The 21,538-nt window shown below is 43.6% G+C and overlaps 1 protein-coding gene across 6 annotated transcripts in view; it reads right to left on the bottom strand.

The window, feature by feature from the left end:
• The window catches only part of JCAD (junctional cadherin 5 associated), an 86,218-nt gene that overhangs the window by 48,329 nt on the left and 16,351 nt on the right, over positions 1–21,538 (bottom strand). For 2 of the 6 annotated variants that reach the window (XM_054020823.1, XM_054020830.1), the window contains exon 1: positions 20,289–20,410. The exons of the other annotated variants lie outside the window; for them this stretch is intronic. Coding sequence is in view for 1 of the 2 variants with exons in the window: in XM_054020830.1 (XP_053876805.1) it covers positions 20,289–20,356 (68 nt within the window). In the remaining variant the exon portion in view is untranslated. Of the gene's footprint in view, positions 1–20,288; positions 20,411–21,538 lie in introns of those variants that run through there. 6 annotated transcript variants of the gene reach the window in all.

Here is a 21,538-nt window from a genome sequence, read left to right as displayed (position 1 = left end):
TGTGGGGAACTAAGTTCTGTGTTTAAGTCACTGAACTGATAGAGCATGGGTAGCAACAGTGTAGGTTCCTTGCACAGCTTGGTCAGTGTGCTTCAGCCCTGACCTAGAGGGACCACTTCAAGGGATCTTTCAAGTCCATTCAGTCTTTGGCCTCTCTACTGAGGCTCGCTGTAGTGTTAGACTTTGTACCTTGGACACCGGGGTCACTGGGACAGGTCAGAGTTTCTAGTCACCTGTCTCATAATATAAGAACAAGGGCACAATCAATGAAATTGGAGGGCACCAAATTCAAAACTAAGAGGAAAGAGGATAAGAGGAAATGATTTTTCACACAAGCAACCGGTTGGACTGTGGATCTCATTGTCACAAGATATCACTGCAGCCCAGAGCTTAGCAGGAACCAGAAAAAATTATATCAATAACAAAAACGCCTCCTTACTATAATAAATGTTCAAAAATAGGAGTTTGGAAGGAATACAATCCTTCAAGTTTCAGGGCATAAACCAACCTCTAGCTACAGGAGGGTTAGGAAGAAACTTTCTCTGGGGCAGGTTACCCCATAAATGCCTACTACAGGGTTTCTTCCTCTGAAGCAGCTGGTATTGGCCACTGTCAATACTGACCAAATATTGGACCAGGTAGACGTTGGGTTTGATCCAGCATGGCAATTTCAAGGTTCCTTGTTTGTTTTTGGAAAGTAAGAGATAATTATATCTTCAAAGATTTTTTTTCACAAAACTGAATTAGGATATCATAGGAGTTAGAGAAGGAAAAGACTAAGTCACCTAGTCCATCCACCTGCCAGAGCAAGAATACTCCTCACAGTATGTTACCTAGTACTTTGTCTAACATAGTTTCACATATCTCATGTCATTGGGCTTCCATAGGTCAATGGGGAGTTTTCCATTCTTCAAATTATTCTTTTGGAAAAAAGAAATCAACAAAATGGCACCCATTGGTATGAAACAATGGCAAATTGGTTTGATACAATGGTTTCCTAATTTCACACAAAGCGCTGTGTCAAAGGCAATGATGCAATAATATCTTTAGCACACCGTTTTATGTTACAGTAGGAAATTAACTTGAGTCTAGAACAGTGACCAAGCCGTGACGTACGTGACAGTAATAAAAATAGCTTTATTGTAAGTGCTTTGTGCCATAGACCCTACAGTTCTATAGAATTTAAGAGGGAGGAAACCAATAGGCTTCTATAGAAATTAAATCGAATTTTTTTATGAACCTAAGTCCTTTTTGAACTGTCCTACAGATGTTAATGAGGAATTATGCCCCTGATATAGAATCATATGGTTGGTTTAAAAGTATCTATAGAAAGAATAACATTTATGTGACTCTTCCATAAGGAAAGTAGTTAGTATATGATAATGATGGTGCGGTGTGAAGGAAGACATATCTACTACATACACATCCAGATAGCTCTACGAGAGGCTGCAGAACTCCTTCAAACCATTAGGCCCTCACAAAAAAGAAATGCACTACCCAAGGAACTAAAGAACTACAATAATTTTGAATTGACAAGAATATTTTGAGGGCAGTTTTTGGTTTTGAATGTGAACTGCTATATTTACCTCAAAACAGTAGCTTTATAGATGCAACTGTCATCCACTGGGTTAAACAGTAGACAGAAAAATACAGATACATGCCCTTAACTGAGGAACACTGAGCATTAGACAATCCAGTTCTGAGGTGGGTAAGGTTCTTGTTATCTAACTGATATATACCAGAAGTGCCACAATTTTTACAAATCCAAACAAATCTTGACATGGGAGGTTATACAGATTCTGGAGCTGCTGGAAAGAGGCCAGGGAAATGAACCAATCCCAGAGCAGCCCATCAAGACAGGAACAGGGAGAGCTATTCTACATAGTTATCCAATGTCACAAATGATCCTTAATATTTCTATGGGGTCCTAGAAATTTTAATAGAAAATCATTCTAAAATTGCTGACTGGCAGGTGACACAGCTATCAAACTGTTTCATGGTTGTACTGTTATCTATGCAAAAGCATTGGTCCACTTTGGTCCACTGTATGTTGAACATATGAATCCAGGCAAAATTATCTCTAGATGAAGCATACCAGTTGCACAAATGCATGATAGACCAACTTCATTTTCCCTTGAACCCCTCGTAACATGGAGAGATTCTGCCTTTAGGTGAACGTCTGCCTTTTAGACAAACGAACAGGTGTGAGTCTCATTGCATTCAATGCATGGCCTGTGCACATATACAAAGACAGAATTTATCCCAGTGCACATTACACACTTCCTCCTCTATATACACTTAGGACCAACCACTAATGTCCCACTAAAGTCTTAGCCCCACTCCACTGGAAATGCTTCCCAAGGAAGACCAACTAAGAACTGCATGATTTGGCTGTCTTAAAATAATGTGTGTCTACTTTAATACCCTCTGAATACATACTGGTGATGACTAAGGGAAATGTATATTAGTGGTGGAAAAGTCATGTTAATTACACTGATTCTGCCCAAGGGTCATGGTAATGTTAGTATAGTGTATTTACATAAAAAGGCTAGGAAAGAAGTAGTCACCCTACTGAGGTGAAAGTCTTTGAAATCTATTAATTCTTTATACCAATATCGTTTTGTCAGAAAATTGTTGTTATTACAAACAAATCTTGTTAGGAGGCAAAAGGCATCAGCACAGATTTTGTTACTTTCATGTTATAACTATTTTTTTAAAAATTAAGTTAAGGTGTTACCTTCCATTCTGGAATACAGAGGAAGTACCAGTTCTTAATTAACCGGGGGTTAAACATTACAACAATAAAATCCTTTATTAGGCAAAGTCTCATTTGGATTAATGAGAAGGAGCCAACGTACACTTTATTAGGCTTTTTCTTAAAAATCTAGGAAAATATGATTTAAGGCTGCCACTGCATCTTTAACTTGCCCAGGCTATCCCCATATGGTTCTCTTGTAGGGGGTTCAGAACTATAGTAGTACCTATATACAATGCCATATGTGCCGCACTTAGGATCAAAAGGGTAAATAAAGGATACTGTGAAAATCTTAATTAATTTATTGGTTTAAGTCTCAATCCTGACATTGGATGGGTTATAGGCATTGTGAGAAATAACCTTCAAGTACCCTTTCATTAAAGGTTAGGCTGATTAAAGGCTTGAATAATGTGAGGATACACTTGTACTGTGCAAATTCTTTTTCTAATCAGATACCAATCCCACAGCAGTAGAGATCATGTGAGATTCAAAAATTAATCTGGTCATTCCTAACACACACATCACTGATATCACACAGAGGAAAATATAAACTTTCTAGCAACCCCTTATGGGTAGTGGACTGACTATAACCTGAGAGGGTGATACTGCTCAGAGCAAAAGAGGTTGTGAACACAGGGTAACCGATGGAAGGACAGAACGTAGAGTTCAGCTCTCAAATTATGAGCCCAGTCATCCCCACAGGCAATTCCTCACTGCAGGGGAAAACGCCCAGGAGGAACTCTGTGAGGTTCATCTCATGAAGTTGCCTTTCCAGTCTCACTTCACGGGGTAGGGATGTCCAACCCCATATTAGGGGACAGAGTGTGGCCTAGATACCACATGCAGGCTAGGGCTACACAAACCAATCAGGCTGCAAGCTGGCAGTTTCCCAGGCAGCTGCACAGCCAGCCCAGCCCTTTCACGTGCCTCCTAGTCAGCCCACTTCAGCCAACAATACACTAGGAGCCATGCTGTCATGGGGTCTCCCACCCACCCCCATCTATTCCCTACTAACACGACATGCTCTGGTTCAACCACAAGCTGTCGGGTGCAGGAATCACCATGGGAGGTTCTACGGCCTTGTTAAGTAGCTGGTCAGACTACCTAGGATATCTTAAAACTTTTGAAAGCTGAGGGCCCCTTCAGAAATATGAAACCAGTTGTGCGTCCCTTGAGCCCTGGCATGCGTTTGTAAGCAGAGTCAGGATGAGCTCTACCCTGACATCTGGTGGTGAATTATGGCGAGTGTGGAAAAGAACTCCAGGGGCTGATCTTGTTTGCATAGGCACACCCACTCGCCTAGCCTGGGACAACAACAACTCAAAGTGGTTACTTTGGCTGGTGTGGGATCCCCAGTTTCTCTGTTATTGGGGCAGGAAGAATAAAGCTTTGTTACCCTGATTCTGTGAATCAAGGCCAGTGGAACTGTTGTATGACAGAAGGACTGAGTGAGTCCTTCACCATTACCTAAGTAGCACTTGCTCGACAAGGGGCATGGGTTACAAAACCCAGTGAATGGAGAGAGGATGTGGTGGTGCAAGTGAAATATCTGATGGTATGGGCCCTCTTGGAGGGTTTGAAACACCAATTGCACTACTTCCTCTCTCCACTGTTGAATGTCAGAGCTAACTTTGATTCCATTAGGAGTCTATTTACAGGCTGCTGAGCTGAATTCACTTTGGGCCAATGGTGCACTAGCACTGGGGCTCCCCTACTATGAGCTGAAATTGCTAAGAGCTGAAATCACAAAAGAGCTAAAGTTATTAAGAGCTGAGATCACTGAGACTGTGTTAACTAGTGGGGGAGCCTGAAGCTATATTGCTAAGTGGCTGGCGGAGCTGCTAGCAGAGTGGAGCCTCATGAGATGGTTGGAGCTGAGCGACTCACAGGTCGGTGAGCAGGGCAGAGTGGCTGGAGAAGCAGGAAGCAGAGTGGAGCCTTGTGGGAGCGGCCCAAGGAACGGCTGAAGCGGAGCAGAGCTGAGCGGCTCACAGGTCGGTGAGCGGAGCGGAGCAGCTGCCAGAGCAGTTCGTGGACGGCGGGAGCGGCTCACGGGACAGCTGGTGGAGTGGAGTGGCTCGTGGAGAAGGCTGCGGCGGAACCCCACGGAGAGGCAGCCGGTCGGCCTCGGATCACGTAAGGTGCCCCTTAACACCCTGCGTGCCTCCCACCCTCCCCCCGCTTGAACTCTGGGGCTGCACTGACCAGGGACAGAGACTTTGGGGGGTTGTTGGACTTTTGGGACTTTGGTGATTCTTGGGTTGCTGGTTTCAAGAACCAAAGGGAAAGGACACAGCCCAATTTGCTGGGGTGGGTTTTTTGCTCATGAAGCCTGTTTGCTCATGAAGCCTGTTTTTCCAATTTAATGCTGATGTTGTTTACCTCATGTTATTAAACATTTTCTGTTACACTCAGACTCCGTGCTTGCGAGAGGGGAAGTATTGCCTCTTAGAGGCACCCAGGGGGTGGTATGTAATTGTCCCAGGTCACTGGGTGGGGGCTCGAGCCGGTTTTGCATTGTGTTATTGAAACGGAACCCCTAGGTACAGAACCCGGCCCTTGTTGCTGCCAACTTAGATGGGCAGAAGGGTTACACGTTATTAAAGGCCAATCCCAAGTGAGGGTCATAAGGTATGTCGACGCTATAGCTATACCAGCATAGCAGTGTTAGCATAGCCCTGTAGGGTAGTCATGGCCTACACTGACAGAAGGGGTTTTCTGTCAGTGTAGGAACACCACCTCCTGGCACAATGTTAGCTACATCTACGGAACCACTCTTCTGTTGACGTAGCTGCGTCTACACTGGGGGTTATGTCAGCAAAGATCTGTCAGTCAGGGGTGCGTTTGTTTTCACTCCACTGACCAATGTAAATACACCACTATAACTTAAAAGTGCAGACCAAGCTTCAGAATACACTGGGTTCCTCCTCAAGTGATCATCCCTCTCCTTACACATTAGGATGAGTAGTGAAAGTGTTAACAATGTTATCATTTAAAGTATCAACATTAGCATCTGGGTTAGCACCCACTGAAATGAATGGAGCAGTTCACATTGTTTCAGCTTGTTACCTGAACCCACATCAGCTCCCTGCCATGCAATGTCTTTCTCAGGACAATTCAGCAGCAGTGAAACCTCATTGCCAGAGCTGAACCATCGTTTGTGGAAACCCTGTCTTCCAGGCGCAGCACTTCCCAAAGGGACATTATAGCAAGGGCATTGGAGCCTTCCCAAAAGTGTGCGTGTGTGGGGCCCACCCTCCTGTTCCCCCTGAAGGCCTCTCTTCTTCCCCCAAAGCTCCACCCCCACCCCACCTCTTTTCCTGGAGACCCTGCCCCCGGCCAAGCTGGAAGTCAGAGCAGGACCAGGAAGCCTGGACCCCTCTCTGCTCGGGGTGGGGGTGGGAGTGGGGGAGGGGAATGAAAGCAGCCCCCTGCCTTTGTCCCCACCCCAGGGAGATGGAGGGACTTTGTAGAGTAAACAGAGCTACATCAAAATAGACCAGTTGAGGGTCTATCCCAGAAAGGGTATTCAGCTCCCTTCAACCCATGAGTATTCCAAAATGGACATGAACCTAGAAGGAAATTCTTGGCCAAAACAGTAGTTAAAGACCCCCGTGTGCATTCAGAAAAGTTTGGGGGATAGATAAGCAACATCTAAACAAATTACCATTGAAAATAAAATTAACACACAAAATGTTGCAATATGTCAGAACAACACTGAAGATCTAACTTAAATCCACTAAAACCAGGAAATTAAAATAGAGTTAAATCTTCTTACTACGTCCTTCTTTTGTTGTGCCTTGTAGGAATCCAAGAGCACATGTGTGATCGTGCACATAATACAATTTATACTGCAAATGCAAGTATATGAGTGAGGAATGGCGAGTGATGCCCTACCTCTTAATTTCCACCTTTTTTAAAAAAGCAAGCAACAGAGGACTTTGTTTTCTGATCCTTAAACAATGGTCTCCCTCTATTTCTCAATGGTCTCCTCACCACAAACAGCACCACAATTGGCCTTAGTACTTGGCATCCTTATTAGTCTCAACAGAGACGGTAATGAGTGAATGGTGTGGAAACAGAACTACACCTCTACCTCGATATAATGCTGTCCTCGGGAGCCAAAAATTCTTCCCGCGTTATAGGTGAAACCGCATTATATTGAACTTGCTTTGATCCACTGGAGTGCACAGCCCCACCTCCCGCGGAGCACTGCTTTACCGCGTTATATCCAAATTCGCGTTATATCGGGTAGCGTTATATCGAGGTAAGGATACGAGGGTACACCGCTAGCGGTGGTTACTCCAGATCAGGACTGAGACACATAAATGTGGCAGCCTGGAGAGTTTACATTGCTGCTTGCCCTGTGACCAGACAGAGGACTTCAGTTTCCAGGCAGGCCATTCTAGCACTTTTGATGACCACAAACATTTCCTTAAAAAAAAAAAAAAAAAAAAAAAAAAATCAAAACAAACCCCCCTCCCCCAAACCTTAAAATTAGCATTAACTGAATTAAGCATTTAGTGTTTATTATTTATTTTTTCTCTCATGAATTGAACAGACATGTCTTGAATCTCTAACAATTACACAAGAGACTAGAAGCATAATATAAACTCATTCTTAGCCCTATATAGTTTTTTTTAAGTTAACCAAGCATCCCAATGCGATGCTGAATTTGTCATACATATTCCTCTCCCCTTAAGCTAGACATAAAAATAATAAGAAAGTTATGAAAATCCTGGTACAAAGAGAGAGAGTACCTCACCATTTCACTGCACTGAATTCATCCCAAATACAAAAAGCAAATTATCTTTATGCATGGCGCGCAGAGAAATGAGCAGTTGAGAAACGTGTGTAGGGAACTCATCTATTTTGATGGCAGTACCTTTTGCTGGAGATGGAATATCTGTTTGGGTGATCTGACAAAAATCTTTCAACCAAGTTCTTATGCTATAAGTGCATTACATTTGGCTAGATTCTTCTCTCATGTGATAAAGCAGTTAGGGGTCCATGTAACAGACACTCTTGCACGTCTCAAATATTTGTCTCTCGCAGGGTTCCACATGAACAATCTGCTCTTCTCATCAAACCCTTCTGTTTGGCAAACTTTAATGCAGTTTACCTAAATCCGTGCTAGACTGTAAATGGCCTAATCGATTTAACATGTTTATTCCTGATGATGTCAGGCAATGGTTATAACAAGCCATCAGATGAACTGATCTGGTGGCAGCTAAACTTAGGTTTCCAATCAGAGGCTTATAACCTTAAAATCAAATGCTCTAAGCGTAGCTCATTCCTGAAAGCATGCATCCATCCGTAATAAAATTGTTTCAGTGAGTTACACCAATACCAGGGCCGGCTCTAGGCACCAGCAAAACAAGCTGGTGCTTGGGGCGGCACATTTTTAGGGGCGGCATGGCCGGCGCCAGAATGCCGCCCCTACAAATGTGCCCCGGCCGCCCCAGCTCACCTCCGCTGCTGCTGCTGCCATGGTGCGCGAAACAGCTGATTCGCGCGCCGCTACTCGCCCTCCCTCCCAGGCTTGGAGCAGCGGCGTGCGAATCAGCTGTTTCACGCGCCACGGCGGCTCGGGGTCTCCCCCTCCCTCCCAGGCTCTCAAACCTGGGAGGGAGGGGGAGATCCCGAGCGGCCGCGGTGCGCGAAACGGCTATTTCGCGTGCCGCTGCTCCCCCTCCCTTCCAGGCTTGAGAGCCTGGGAGGGAGGGGGAGTAGCGGCGCCCACGCCGCGGCCACTCGGAGTCTCCCCCTCTCTCCCTCCCAGGCTCTCAAACCTGGGAGTGGGGGAGACTCCGAGTGGCCACGGTGCGGGCGCTGCTTCTCCCCCTCCCTCCCTCCTAGGCTTGAGAGCCTGGGGGGAGGAGGCAGGGCTGGGGATTTGGGGAAGGGGCGGAGTTGAGGCGGGGCCAGGGTAATTAAAGAACCGGGGGGTGGGGGGATTGGCCAAAATCCTAGAGCCGGCCCTGACCAATACCACAAAGAAAAAATCCCTCCCTCCCAATACTATACTGCATTCTCATATTGATACCTTAAAGAATAGTGGAGATACATTTCAAAGGGAAATTAGAAGTAAATCTAGGATTAGAAGTAAAAGTTTCCCTTTAAAAACTAAATACCACAAGTTATCAGCACCATGATTAGAAGAAGGATGAAGAAACTCTTTAAATATGGGAATGACGGAAGAAGAAAAAGTTCTGCTCTCAGTCTTGCACAGTAATGTGCAAATGTAGTGTCTCCTCTGCCTATGTGTGTATGTTTCCTGCTTGACATCAGCAGGAAATCTACACATATAGGTTTGCAGAATACTGAAGATGACCACTACTGAGAGCGTCTCAAAAGAGAAATTGGCTCTCTGTCTGTATATGTGCGGTATACTGTATGTTTCCTGTAGTTGGTCATTGTACTCCAGTTGTATTACAATGCATGTTTCAAAGGGACCATCATTTCTCTTGAAATTACTGGCACTGGAGGAGCAGCAGAGCTAGCAAGCATGGTTTCAGGAGTTTATATATCTTTCAATCCACGTGAAATAGGTCTAAGTAGCAATTTTCTTGGAAAGCCAAACACAGAGGTTTTACTTAGGTTGGAAACGGCAAAGTATTTGTATTACAAAAATAGTTACAATGCACTGGATATTTTGCTGATTGCAATAATTATAGCAGAGATTTCCTTTTATCTAGTTCAATGTCTCCGCTGCTTCAAGTTTAGAGCTGTCGCACAGCCAAATGAATAATACAGGGCCCACATTCAATGGAGACAGTGCACCCAAACCAGCTGCTGGCAGTGGCCTACTTTTGCAAATCTACAGGGAGTGAGGGAAGGACGGAGTAGACCAGGATGCAAGCTCCCATCTGCAGTTAACATGACTCTGACTCAAAATAGCCTATCCGGAGTATCACAGGTTAGAGCAACAACTGGATTCTTGAGGGGGATAAGCCAGCATTTACACTGAACTCTACATACAGGCAGAAATCAGTATTACTGCAAAGCTGTCATATATGCCATCGTGTGAGTGCCTTCTTATTTTAAATAAGATCATGTTAAAATGTGAAGAAACATCGGGCACATTATGAAATTAGGGGGAATCGGAGAAGAAAGTTGAGTTGCAGCTGATCTCTTTGAGAATGAAGGTGGCACATCCTAACAGTGTTACTTGTCTAGGAGAGGATTTTTTTTTTTTATGACATAACATTTAGTTTTAACTTTAGAAAAAGGTTTTGTAATCTGACATGCTAAAGGTAGGTGGCATTAGCCAATACTAGCTGACAAACAGGGGCGGCTCTATGTATTTTGCCGCTCCAAGCATGGCAGTCAGGTGGCTTTCGGCGGCGCGCCTGCGGGCGGTCCGCTGGTAACGCTGATTCGGCGGCATGCCTGCGGGAGTATTGCTGGTCCCGCACCTTTGGCATACCCGCCGCCGAATTACCACCAAAACCGCAGGACCGGCAGACCTCCCACAGGCACGCTGCCGAAGGCAGCCTGACTGCCGCCCTCACGGCTTGCTGCCCCAGGCATGCGCTTGGTGCGCTGGTGCTTGGAGCCACCCCTGCTGACAAAGTCCTAGTGCAGAGGGTTCTAAATATCCAACCTCTCCTCATTTGCCATTTAAGCAGATTTATAATTTGCAGAATATTATTATATCTTTACAAGCCAACTGCAGCATAGCTAGTCATAACTAGACAGATAACCACTGTAACAGGAGTGCATACAGAGTGGCATGCGGGTACACCACAGGATAACTGAGGAGTAAGTGAACCTTAGTTTTCTAGGTACTTTTTACAGGAGACCGATGAAAAGTGTAGCTTTTCTGTGAATTTCTGATAGATCCCTCAGCAGGAAACAATTACATGTAATACCAATTTCCTGCAGAATCTCACAAATCCGTCCCTGCAGGGATTTCACCTTTCAGTGGTCTCCACTGTACAGTACACAAATCTAATTGGAAAGGTACAAAGGCAGATCTGTGAAGCGACACATGTTTTGTACTCTCTGAAGGCTGGAGAAAATAGTTTCTCATCTTTTAATAAAACAGTGTCGCCAAACTATGCACCCTCCAGTGACCAAGATGATTCTGCACAAAGCCAAGAGGTGGATGTAACGCATGGTGGGGAGGACAGGAACAAGCACATACAGCAGGTCCTGCTGCTTTTGAGGCACAAGATTATACTTCTGCCTTGACAGCAAAACTGGTAAGAGTTACGTCTGTGATAATTGGACACACTCGGGCATTGAAACATCAGTGAAAGGGTGCACTTCCTTAATGACAGCCCGCTAGAAAGAGGAAAGCCTCCTGGGAGTGCATTTCAACAACACTGCACTCTCCAGCTACACCATCAGGATAAAAGTGGCTGACGCCCCAGAGCTCTGTTGGAACGGTTGTCATTCTCCACCAGTAACAGCGAGCGTGCCAGTGCTGAGGAGATCACAGAGGCAAAGATCAGATACACATTTAAAAACAAATTAGAGAGAGTTGCTAACTAGAAACAGATCCTCAGCTGGTGCAAATTGGGTTAACTTCACTGAAGCCGAAGGAGCTACACCAGTTTACTCCACAGGATGATTTGGCCCAAGAGTCCAGCTCCTAGTGGGCGTGCATCCATAAACAACAAACTACCACCACAATTTACACTAAGGTATTCTTGTTGTCAGACTCAGCAGGGAGAGTGAGGGCTGAATGGACGGGGAAAACGCACTACCTTTGCCCCAGGGCTAGTCCCTCCCGTGTGGGTTGAGGCAGGACAGTAAGGGGACTCTCACACTGCTGCCTGTGCTGGTTCTGCTCTGTAGGTGAACAGAGATTTCCAATCTCCAGGACCCTCAGCCTGGCAATGAAAATTCACCTGCACTAAACTCACTTAAAGAAACCAAGCAAAATAGCCCAGGGGTTCTATTGGATTATTGTCAGCTCACCTTATTGTTTTGGATGCCATTGTCTTTTCTAGTAGCTGCTGCTTTCTTGAATGGCTGTCAGCATGAACGTGGGCCCAGTTTTCAAAGGGCCCCCACTTTCTGCACACTCAACGTTTGCTCAGGCCTCCAAACCGCAGACTTACACAGCCAAAGTAGGTACTTAAGTACACAGTTTCCTGATTACTGTGTGCAGGCAGATGTGCACACACAGACCCTAAGCCCTTTGAAAACTTACTTCTCTGTATGTGCATTTGTCTGTCTTATTCTTTAAAGCATCATAATATGTCTCATATGTGCAGACACCGTGATCAGCAGCTAACTGCACATTTGTCGCATTGGAAACAGAATTAACTGGTGAGCTTGGCCAGTAGCGTTTACCTGTGAGCAATCTGACATATCCCCCCAGCAAAGAAGGATGGTAAACACAAGCCATTCCATTACAAGATGGTCTGTATCTTAGAAATTCTGACAGGTAAACACCAATGGGACTTGTCCTACTTGGTCATGGTTATAAATATTCAATTGTTTTTTTTTTTAAACTCTTTGTCTTTTCCAGTATTGAGCTATTTATTAACTCCAGCTCAGGTGGACTTGACATTAACACTCCAGTTGAATCTGATCTCAGTTTCTAACTGTTAGCGCCCTTATAGCTTTATCATTTAGAAAGGAATTTCAGCCTGGGAAGCACATTGTCATCTAAGACTTAATTTTGAGCGTTAATAAAGAAAGGCAACAAGGTATGTGCTGCTGGCAAAGTAATAATTCAAATCTTCACTAGGATGGGGCTGAAATAATGAGAGGACTAAAACAGCTGAGAAAGCTGTTTGGTTGCAGTCAGCTTTCTGGGGACCAGACTGTGTCACACTGCTCTGCGGGTATGCAAGGGAGTAGGGTGCCTCTGAGTGGCAGCCAGGCACAAACGCATTCCCTGCCTGTTTTGGAGTCCAGAAACTGCTCCCTCTCTGTATCCCTTGAAATAGTGGGTGTGGAGGAGATGAGGTTATGGATCTGCCCCCAAGCACTGGCAAGCAGAGCGGACAAGGTGGATAGGGGGGAATATGTGGCACCCTGTATGTGTGCCAGGGAGCTCCAAAAGGAATTCTGCCTCGGCTGGGTTTCCACCCCACCCCAATGCAGAGCGGTGTCATAGGGCTGGTCTACACTCGGGGCGGGGGGAAATTGATCCAAGATATGCAACTTCAGCTACTATTTGCGTATCTGAAGTCGAAGAATCTTGGATCGAATTACCTGGGGTCCAGACGGCGTGGGATCGATGGCCGCGGCTCCCCAGTTGACTGCGCTACTGCCGCTCGCTCTGGTGGAGTTCCGGAGTCGACGGTGAGCGCGTTCGGGGATCGATATAGCGCGTCTTAACGAGACGCAATATATCAATCCCGGATAAATCGATTGCTACCCGCTGATACGGCGGGTAGTGAAGACGTACCCTAAATGACACAATAGAGGGGGAGGAAGAAAGGGGAGTGTAGAAGTACAGAGTGTAAAAATCTGTGACCATTTCAGGCTTTGACCTTCTGTGCTGGTCTCTATCACCTGAAGAGAGCAGAGAGAGGGAACAGTTCTGTGCATGAGACTTGAAGAAAGCATGACGATATCTGTAGCAATTTTTTTTAAATTGTTCGTTGCTTTCTAACTTGGGAGAGTTGAGGGACACAGGGTGTTATCCCTTTCAGGGTAGTCAGAATTTAGAGGCCACTTTTGCTATTTTCAAAGAGCTTAAAATCTATAAGACAAGGCTCTGGCCTACTCGCTCACCACAGAAGCTCATCTTAGTCTGGACTGGCTGCCATATCACCATCTCTTGGCTATTTGGAAAGTTAATTCTTTTCTCTCCACTACAGCTGGTCAAAAATGCATTTTTCCCCTCATGAAAATTTTTGAAAGAAAATTTCTCATTTCATATGTTTCACTTATCCCAGAAAACTACACATCATGTTTCCATCCAACATTTTGATTATATTTGATTCAAATGTTTTTTTGAAAACTAAAAAAAGTTTGGTATCAAAGGGGAAGCCGTGTTAGTCTGGATCTGTAAAAGCAGCAAAGAGTCCTGTGGCACCTTATAGACTAACAGACGTATAGGAGCATGAGCTTTCGTGGGTGAATACCCACTTCTTGCATCCGAAGAAGTGGGTATTCACCCACGAAAGCTCATGCTCCTATACGTGTTAGTCTATAAGGTGCCACAGGACTCTTCGCTGCTTTCAAAAAAAGTTTGAAAAGTCAAAATTTTGGATTTTGCCTTTCCATAGATCCCAAGGCTGGAAGGGACCATTGTGATAATCTTGTCTGGCCTTCTGTAAATCACAGGCCATAAAACTTCCCCAAAATATCTTAGAAAAACATCCAATCTTGAGTTAAACATTGTCCATGATAGAAAATTCATCACAACCGTGATAAATTGTTCCAATGGTTAATTACACTCACTGTTAGAATTTTTCTCATGATTTCCAGTCTGAATTTGTCTAGTTTCAACTTCCAGCCATTGGATTATGTTATACCTTTTGCTGTTAGATTGAAGAGCCCACTATTAAATATTTGTTCCTTACATAGTTACTTATGGGCTGTAATCAAATCACCCCTTAACCTCCTCTTTGTTAAGCTAAATAGACTCAAGGAGCTCAGTCACTATAAGGCAGGCTTTCTATTCCTTTAATCATTCTCGTGGCTCTTCTCTGAACCCTCTCCAATTATTCAAAAATTTTCTTAAATTGTGAGCACCAGTACTGGACATAATATTCCAGCAAAAGTCACACCAGTGCCAAATACAGAGGGAAAATAACCTCTCTACCTTTACTCAAGATCCCCTTGTTTATTCATCCAAGGATCACACTAGCCCTTTTGGCTATAGCATCACAGTTGGAGCTTATGTTCAGCAGATTATCTGTCTCCCTCCCCAAATCTTTTTCAGAGTCACTGCTTCCCAGGATAGAGTCCCCCATCCTGAAAGTATGGCCTACATTCTTTGTTCCTAGATGTCTACAGTTACATTTAGCTGTATTAAAATGCATGCCATTTTCCCTATCCTGCCTTTTCACTACCGAATTCAATAGGCTGAAAAATGTTTAGTTTTCTCCCTCTATTTATTTCTACCTCCCCCTTTCCACTCTAACTTTTAAAATTTCATCAGCTTTAGAAAAGCTACAGTGCTTTCCTTTTGCCACTCTGCAAGTTTTCCAAAGTTGGAGCCGTTTTGAAAAGTCACAGTATAAAAAGAATAAAAAGGAAAGATAGAAAAATGTAAAAAAAAAAAAAAAAAAAAAACACAAGAAAAACCATTGTATAGTATTCATTGTATTGAACTCGGTGACAAAAAGAGGGAGAAAGGGGGAAAAACAAAAATTCAAAATTTTGAAAAAAATTTGGTTTTCAAAAAATGAAACAAAATTTAAATTTAAATGTGAAATTAAATGAAAATGCTAGTTTCAGTTCACTTTGAAATTTTCCATTGAAAAATGTAATCCAAAGTGACATCTTCCTGCAACAAGCATAATTTTTGACTAAATCTCACTTTTTGGCAGGAACATTTTTTGACCAGCTTTGCTCCCCAATATGGAGGATTCAACATATTCTTTCATCACCTCTAGGCTGGATTGCTACAATTTGTTCTGCTTTCGGTTCCCCTTGAAGTTGATCCAGAAATTGCACCACCTTCACAGGGAGGTAGAAAGTGTGTTGCTTACCCTTTGAGATGTGCACTCATTGCTAAGAAGCCAATGGATGCACCCTAGGGCTTTAATGTTGAGATATAAAAAGCCATGGGGCACATAGCCCAGCTTTCAGTATCTCACCTGATATTCATGTCACCTCATCTGTTTGTATTCATAATCTTGTAGATGTTGGGATTTCTCTAACAATCTCTAATTCAAACACTGCATTCCCCACTTGAGATCTTAGAAAGAAAGGAGCCAGGGTAAAACATGTAATTTACATGTTAATAGAGGTCTGCTTGAAAGGAGGTGTGTGTCCTAGACCAATTAGCCACACAACTGGCAAATTAATTGATATGCATTTTTTAAATTGCAAAAAAGACCACAAGATAAAATATGTGTTTGTAAAAGCAATAAAGAAACAATGAAAGAAAAAAGAAGTTTAATCCTTTCCTATCTGTGGCATTTTGAAGTGTTAATTTATATCAGGGTAAATCCAGGATTGAAATCATTCTACAGCATTGAAGACTATCATTAACTCATGTGTGTGAAAGGAAGTTGTACTTTAGGCTATCCAAAACCTTACACAAAGACAAAGGCATAGTTTGATACAGCTCTAAAAGGAATTACTTCTTGCTGTGATTTGTGTCACCTTTACTCATAATGGAGGGGAAAGATAAAGGAATAGACCTTGGCCAATGCTTTATGGGTACATAAAAACAGCCATACTGGGTCAGACCAATGGTCCATCTAGCCCAGTATCCTATCGTCCAACAGTGGCCAATCCCGGGTGTTTCAGAGGGAATGAACAGAATAGGTAATCATCAAGTGATCCATCCCCTGTTGCCCATTCCCAGCTTCTGACAACCAGGGGTAATCTATTTTTGGCAAGGTCCAAATTTCTTAGTCAAGGTATAGTCAAGGTCCAGACTCCAGAGAAAATAATGCAAAAATAATAACAATAATGATAATAATAAGGAAATAAAAAGATTTTGCGGTCCGCTTATTGATTACCCCTGGACCTCTGCCCATCCTGGCTAATAGCCATTGATGGACCTATCCTCCATGAACTTATCTTGTTCTTTTTTTGAACACTGTTATCGTCTTGGCCTTCACAACAGCCTGTGGCAAGGAGTTCCACAGGTTGACTGTGCATTGTGTGAAAAAAAACTTCCTTTTGTTTGTTTTAAATTAATTTATTAATTTCATTTGCTGACCCCTAGTTCTTGTGTTACAAGGAGGAGTAAATAACACTTCCTTATTTACTTTCCACACACAAGTCATGATTTGATAGACATCTATCACATCCCCCTTAATCATCTCTTTTGCAAGCTGAAAAGTCCCAGTCTTATTAAATGTCTCCTCATATGGAAGCTGTGCCATACCCCTAATCATTTCTGATGCTCTTTTCTGAACCTTTTCCAATTCCAATACATCTTTTTTGAGATGGGGCGACCACATCTACACACAGTATTCAAGACATTGGCATACCATGAATTGATATAAAGGCAATATGATATTTTCTGTCTTATTATCTATCCCTTTCTTAATGATTCACAACATTCTGCTCACTTTTTGACTGCTGCTGCACATTGAGTGGATGTTTTCAGAGAACTATCCACAATGATTCCAAGATCTCTTTCTTGAGTGGTCAGTGCTAATTTAGACCCCATCATTTTATATCTATAATTGGGGAGGGCACGAGGAATTTTCTCCTTTCCCTATGGCCCTCTGCTGAGGCTCACTCATCTCTTTTGGGGGGGTTTTGTAGGATCTTCTCCCTCTGATCATCCCCACAAGTTCTAGATGCCTGGGGGGAGGGATAGCTCAGTGGTTTGAGCATTGGCCTGCTAAACCCAGGGTTGTGAGTTCAATCCTTGAGGGGGCCACTTACGGATCTGGGGCAAAATCAGTACTTGGTCCTGCTAGTGAAGGCAGGGGGCTGGACTCGATGACCTTTCAAGGTCCCTTCCAGTTCTAGGAGATGGGATATCTCCAAAAAAAAAAAAAAAAAAGATGGCAGAGTGAAAGCATGTCTGCACACCACCAAACAGAGCTGGCTGGGCTCAGAGAAGGAAATGTGCTGTGCCTGCCTCAAGAGTGGCACAGTGGGTGCACCATAGATGATGCCCAGAAGGAATCTGGCTGAGGTCACAGGATACAGAAGAATTCTTCCTAGAGACTGCTGCTGCTGTGGGGTCCTGGCCACTCTGCTCTAACACATGGCACAATCTAGCCCCAAATCAGTAGGGTTACAGAAGAACCCTTGATTGATGGAACATCTAAGGCTACATGAGACAACTAAACATGCTAGGTTTTAAATGTGTTTCATACTGGTCCTTTCATCTTTCCTGTGCGACTCTTAACACTTGCTTGTACAGTCTTATTGTAGGGCCTATTTTAAAGTGTATTGTTACCTTTAGCCAGTCTCCAGTCAAAACTGTAGGAAGTTAAAACATGGTGTTGTGTGTGTGTCTTTTGTGTTTTATTTTAATTGGGAAGCTACCAAATCAGTTGTGGAGAAGTAATATGCGGTCATTGAAACCTTTACAAAATTACTAACGGTACAAGTGAAAACAATGACACCTGATGTGCACTGGTATAAATAAGAGAACCAGACCCAGAAATTCTGGTATGCCTGAGAAATAAACACTTGTGCAGTATGTAATTACTGCATTACAATTGATAGTGTTTCTGATGCATGCTCTTAAGTTGACAAGCACTTATCTTTAGCGATATTAGTTGCCTATTCCACTTTCATACCAGAAACATCTGGCTGCCTTTTGTACTATCAGGATGAAAAAAATAACCACCAACTATTAGCAACATCATTCTTTGCTTGAATCCTTTTAAGCCAACTTTACGCGTGGAGCTTATTTTCCTAACCAAGTTGCAGTACTCCGGGAACAGGGGCTGACTGTATACTAGAGATGCAGGTAGGCCTGTAACTCTAGGTGTACAAACATTAAACAGTTACCAAAATGTTGTTTACAATACTTACTGGTATAGTCAAAGTAAATAATTCCATTGGAGTCACTTCTGCATGTGTGGATTTGATGCTCTTCATTGGCTAGAACTAAGCACAATGAACCACTCTTGCACTAGTATAAATCTGGAATAACACCATTGAATTTGTCCCTGTGTGGGCAGGCACTGTTCCATTCTGGATCCCACTTCTACCAATACACCTCAATTCTGGTCTGAAACTTCCTGCATGCTCTGAGGTGGCCTGCTCTTTTAAGGCCCTGAGACCTGGAGCTGGCCATCCTGTTAGCCTACCTCACGCACCTGGGATGGGGTCTGGGGTTAATTAGTAGAACCAGCTGAGTATGGAAGAGCTGATTCTCCCATAAAGAGCAGTAGGAAGCGGTGGGGGAAGAGAATGATGAGGAGGGGAAAATGTATTCAGGAAGTTTAGCGAGAGACTACAGAACATGGGAGAGGCTCCTGCAGGGAAGACCTTGAGACTACGGAAGTTGCTCCAACTAGGAAGGGTTGGGAGTAACCTGCTAAGGCAGGAAGGATCTTGAGACACCAGAAGAGTTTCGGGCTGTGCCTAGCTTAAGGTTGGAGAGAAAACTTCTGGGTTTATTGTTGAACTTTAGTGTAATAAACCACGCCCTAAGGAGGGCTGTTGTCATTGCATTCAAGAAAGCCTGTATGAAGTTGATTTAAGAGGCCCCTTGAAGAAAAGGAAAGTGAGGCAAGTCACCTGCAGAGCAACCTCTGGCCATGGGGAAGGGCTCAAGAAGCAGCCAGTGTGGTAATTCTGCTATACCAATCCAGGCCATTCAAATCTTTCCCATCTGTGACCCTGAGTCAGGACTGAAATCCCAGATACTCCACTCAGAATGGGGTAAATCAGGAGCTTCTCCATTTAAGTCAATAGTTATACCAGTGTAATACTGGAGTAAGCAAGCAGGAAATCAAGTCTTAGGTCTCCAGAGGAAACAAGCCTTTAGTTCAGAGTCTTTCACTGAAAAGAAGGGTTTGTAATAGAAACAAAGATCCATAGTTTCATATAAATTACCATAATAAAAGAAATGCATAAGCAATCAAAGAAAATGATGCAATTAATTTGTATATGAATCTCTTGCTCCCAACTCTTACTCAAGATAAAGTTATATAATTGGAAAGCTAGATCAGTGAATGGACTTCAGTTATGTTTCTTTCTGAAACATTGTATCTGCCCGTTCCCCCCCGCACCCCAAGCACTTGATTTGGGAGATGCTTGGACAGGTTATTATTTATGTCAGCACAAACTGGTGGTACCAGGCATGCCTCTGCAGTAGGGAAGGAAAATACTAGCACCAGCATCTTTGCACAGCATATGTATGTGATGAGATAATACTCATCTGGCACTGAGCAGCTACTGGAACTCAGTAAATCTTTGTTTTGTAATTGTGTGCAGAACAGCTACTGCCAGCATCGTACATGATTATATAGCATGCTGTAATAAATTAAAGATCTTGATAAAGCTCTAATTGTGTAAAGTTCATGTTATTTCCAGAACTTCAGCTAAACACTTAGGGCCTGATTCCCCTCTTACTTTCACTGGTGTAAATCAGAAATAGCCACTTGGAAGTTAATAGAACTACACAGGTGTAAAACTGGTGCAAGGGAGTCAGTGGCCTCTTAAACTCAGGTGGAAGACATCAGAGATTAATCACTCTAAAAAGCTGTATTAGTATTTATAGGGTAACCTATAGTTAACTTTAACTAGTCTATGTTACTGGCATTTTTAAAGGAACTGGGAATCAGCCATTCATTAGAAATTGCTTATGTTTATGTCCTGCAACAGATCTTGCCATATAGAATATTATTCTGTTAATCAAATTGCGTGATGAGGTATTTCCAGTTCAAAACCCATCAGGATAAATATGGCCAGATTCTGCTCCCTCTTACATTGCTGTAAAATCTAGGATAACTCTACTGACCTCAGCTTGGTCCAGAGTGCATCCCTGTGGCTTTTGTTGGTAAATTGGTGGGCCATTTCATCTCTCATAGCACTAACAGGAGCAGAGTGTCCAGTTCCACTGCATGGTGTTCTGCAACTATCTCTTTGAATGGCCACGTTTGAGTGAAACAAAAATGAGAGAGAGAGAGAGAGAGATGTGGAAAAATCTCTTTATGCCTATAAAAGGATCACATCGAAACCACAGGATTTTGTATAGGAACCTATTTCCTTAAATAGTAGTAACTGTCATTAGATACATTCCCTCAGTTAAACAAATGGTGGCACAGAAATGTACTACTATATCACACAGCCATTCCCTCTCCTCCCCCTCCTCACATGTCTCTTGCCTTCAGAAACTGCACATTTTGGACACAGAAGAGGAAAGTGATTGCAAAATAAATATACAATTAAAGGAAAATCTGCAGGGTGGGATTTCACTGCCCTCCTCAAAAACCACCATTTTCTTCATCTGAACTAGAGTAACTGAAACCTTGAACTAATTCTTACTGGACTACTAAAATATTGTACAAATTCACACTGGAGACCTGCCACCTGAGGCCTACCCAGTGTCCAGAATGAACTAGAGAAGAGTGGAGAGTCAAAACTGTTTAGAAGCCACTGAGCCCAGTCCTGCCATTATCGACCAGCCTGAATAATCCTACTGATGTCAGTCAGGGCAGGAGTTGGTCAGTGTCCCTTGTTTAGGGTGGGATTCTGACTGCTCCTCAAGGGCCAGCGGTTGAGGAATTTGGGTGGTTCCATTGCAGGGGGGGTGGCAGAAGTCAGTGACTCTGCTCCCTGTGTGAAATGGAACCCATTTTTGTGGGAGCATCCCACTCATCCCAAGAGAGTGGGGTTGGCGGAGGATGAAGCAGAACAGGTAAGAGGAGAAATGGGGACAGGGCCACAGGGTCCACCATTGCATGCAATGCCTGGGCAATGCCTCCAAGGCAGCAGTTCCAGTTACTGCAGCTTCAAGTTCAACTACTACCCTGCAAGCTAGAGAGGGCTAGGAAGGGGGAGAAGATTCCTGACACCCCAGCCCCTATGGAGCTCCCTTGGCACCAAGCATGTGGTAGGGTAGGGGAAGGGTTAGGGTGGAGAAAGAAGATAGGCTTTAATATTTACATTGCATGAGAGACCCCTCGGCCTGAGCATAACCTTTAATATGAGGTTTGTTGGAAAAGGCAGTGGTTGTCATTTATATGGGGAGTGTGTGTGGTGATTTGC

Source organism: Malaclemys terrapin, chromosome 2, assembly GCF_027887155.1.
Source record: "Malaclemys terrapin pileata isolate rMalTer1 chromosome 2, rMalTer1.hap1, whole genome shotgun sequence".
NCBI lineage: Eukaryota > Metazoa > Chordata > Testudines > Emydidae > Malaclemys > Malaclemys terrapin.
Note: the sequence above shows the minus strand (reverse complement) of the source record. Positions and strands in the feature narration are given on the sequence as shown.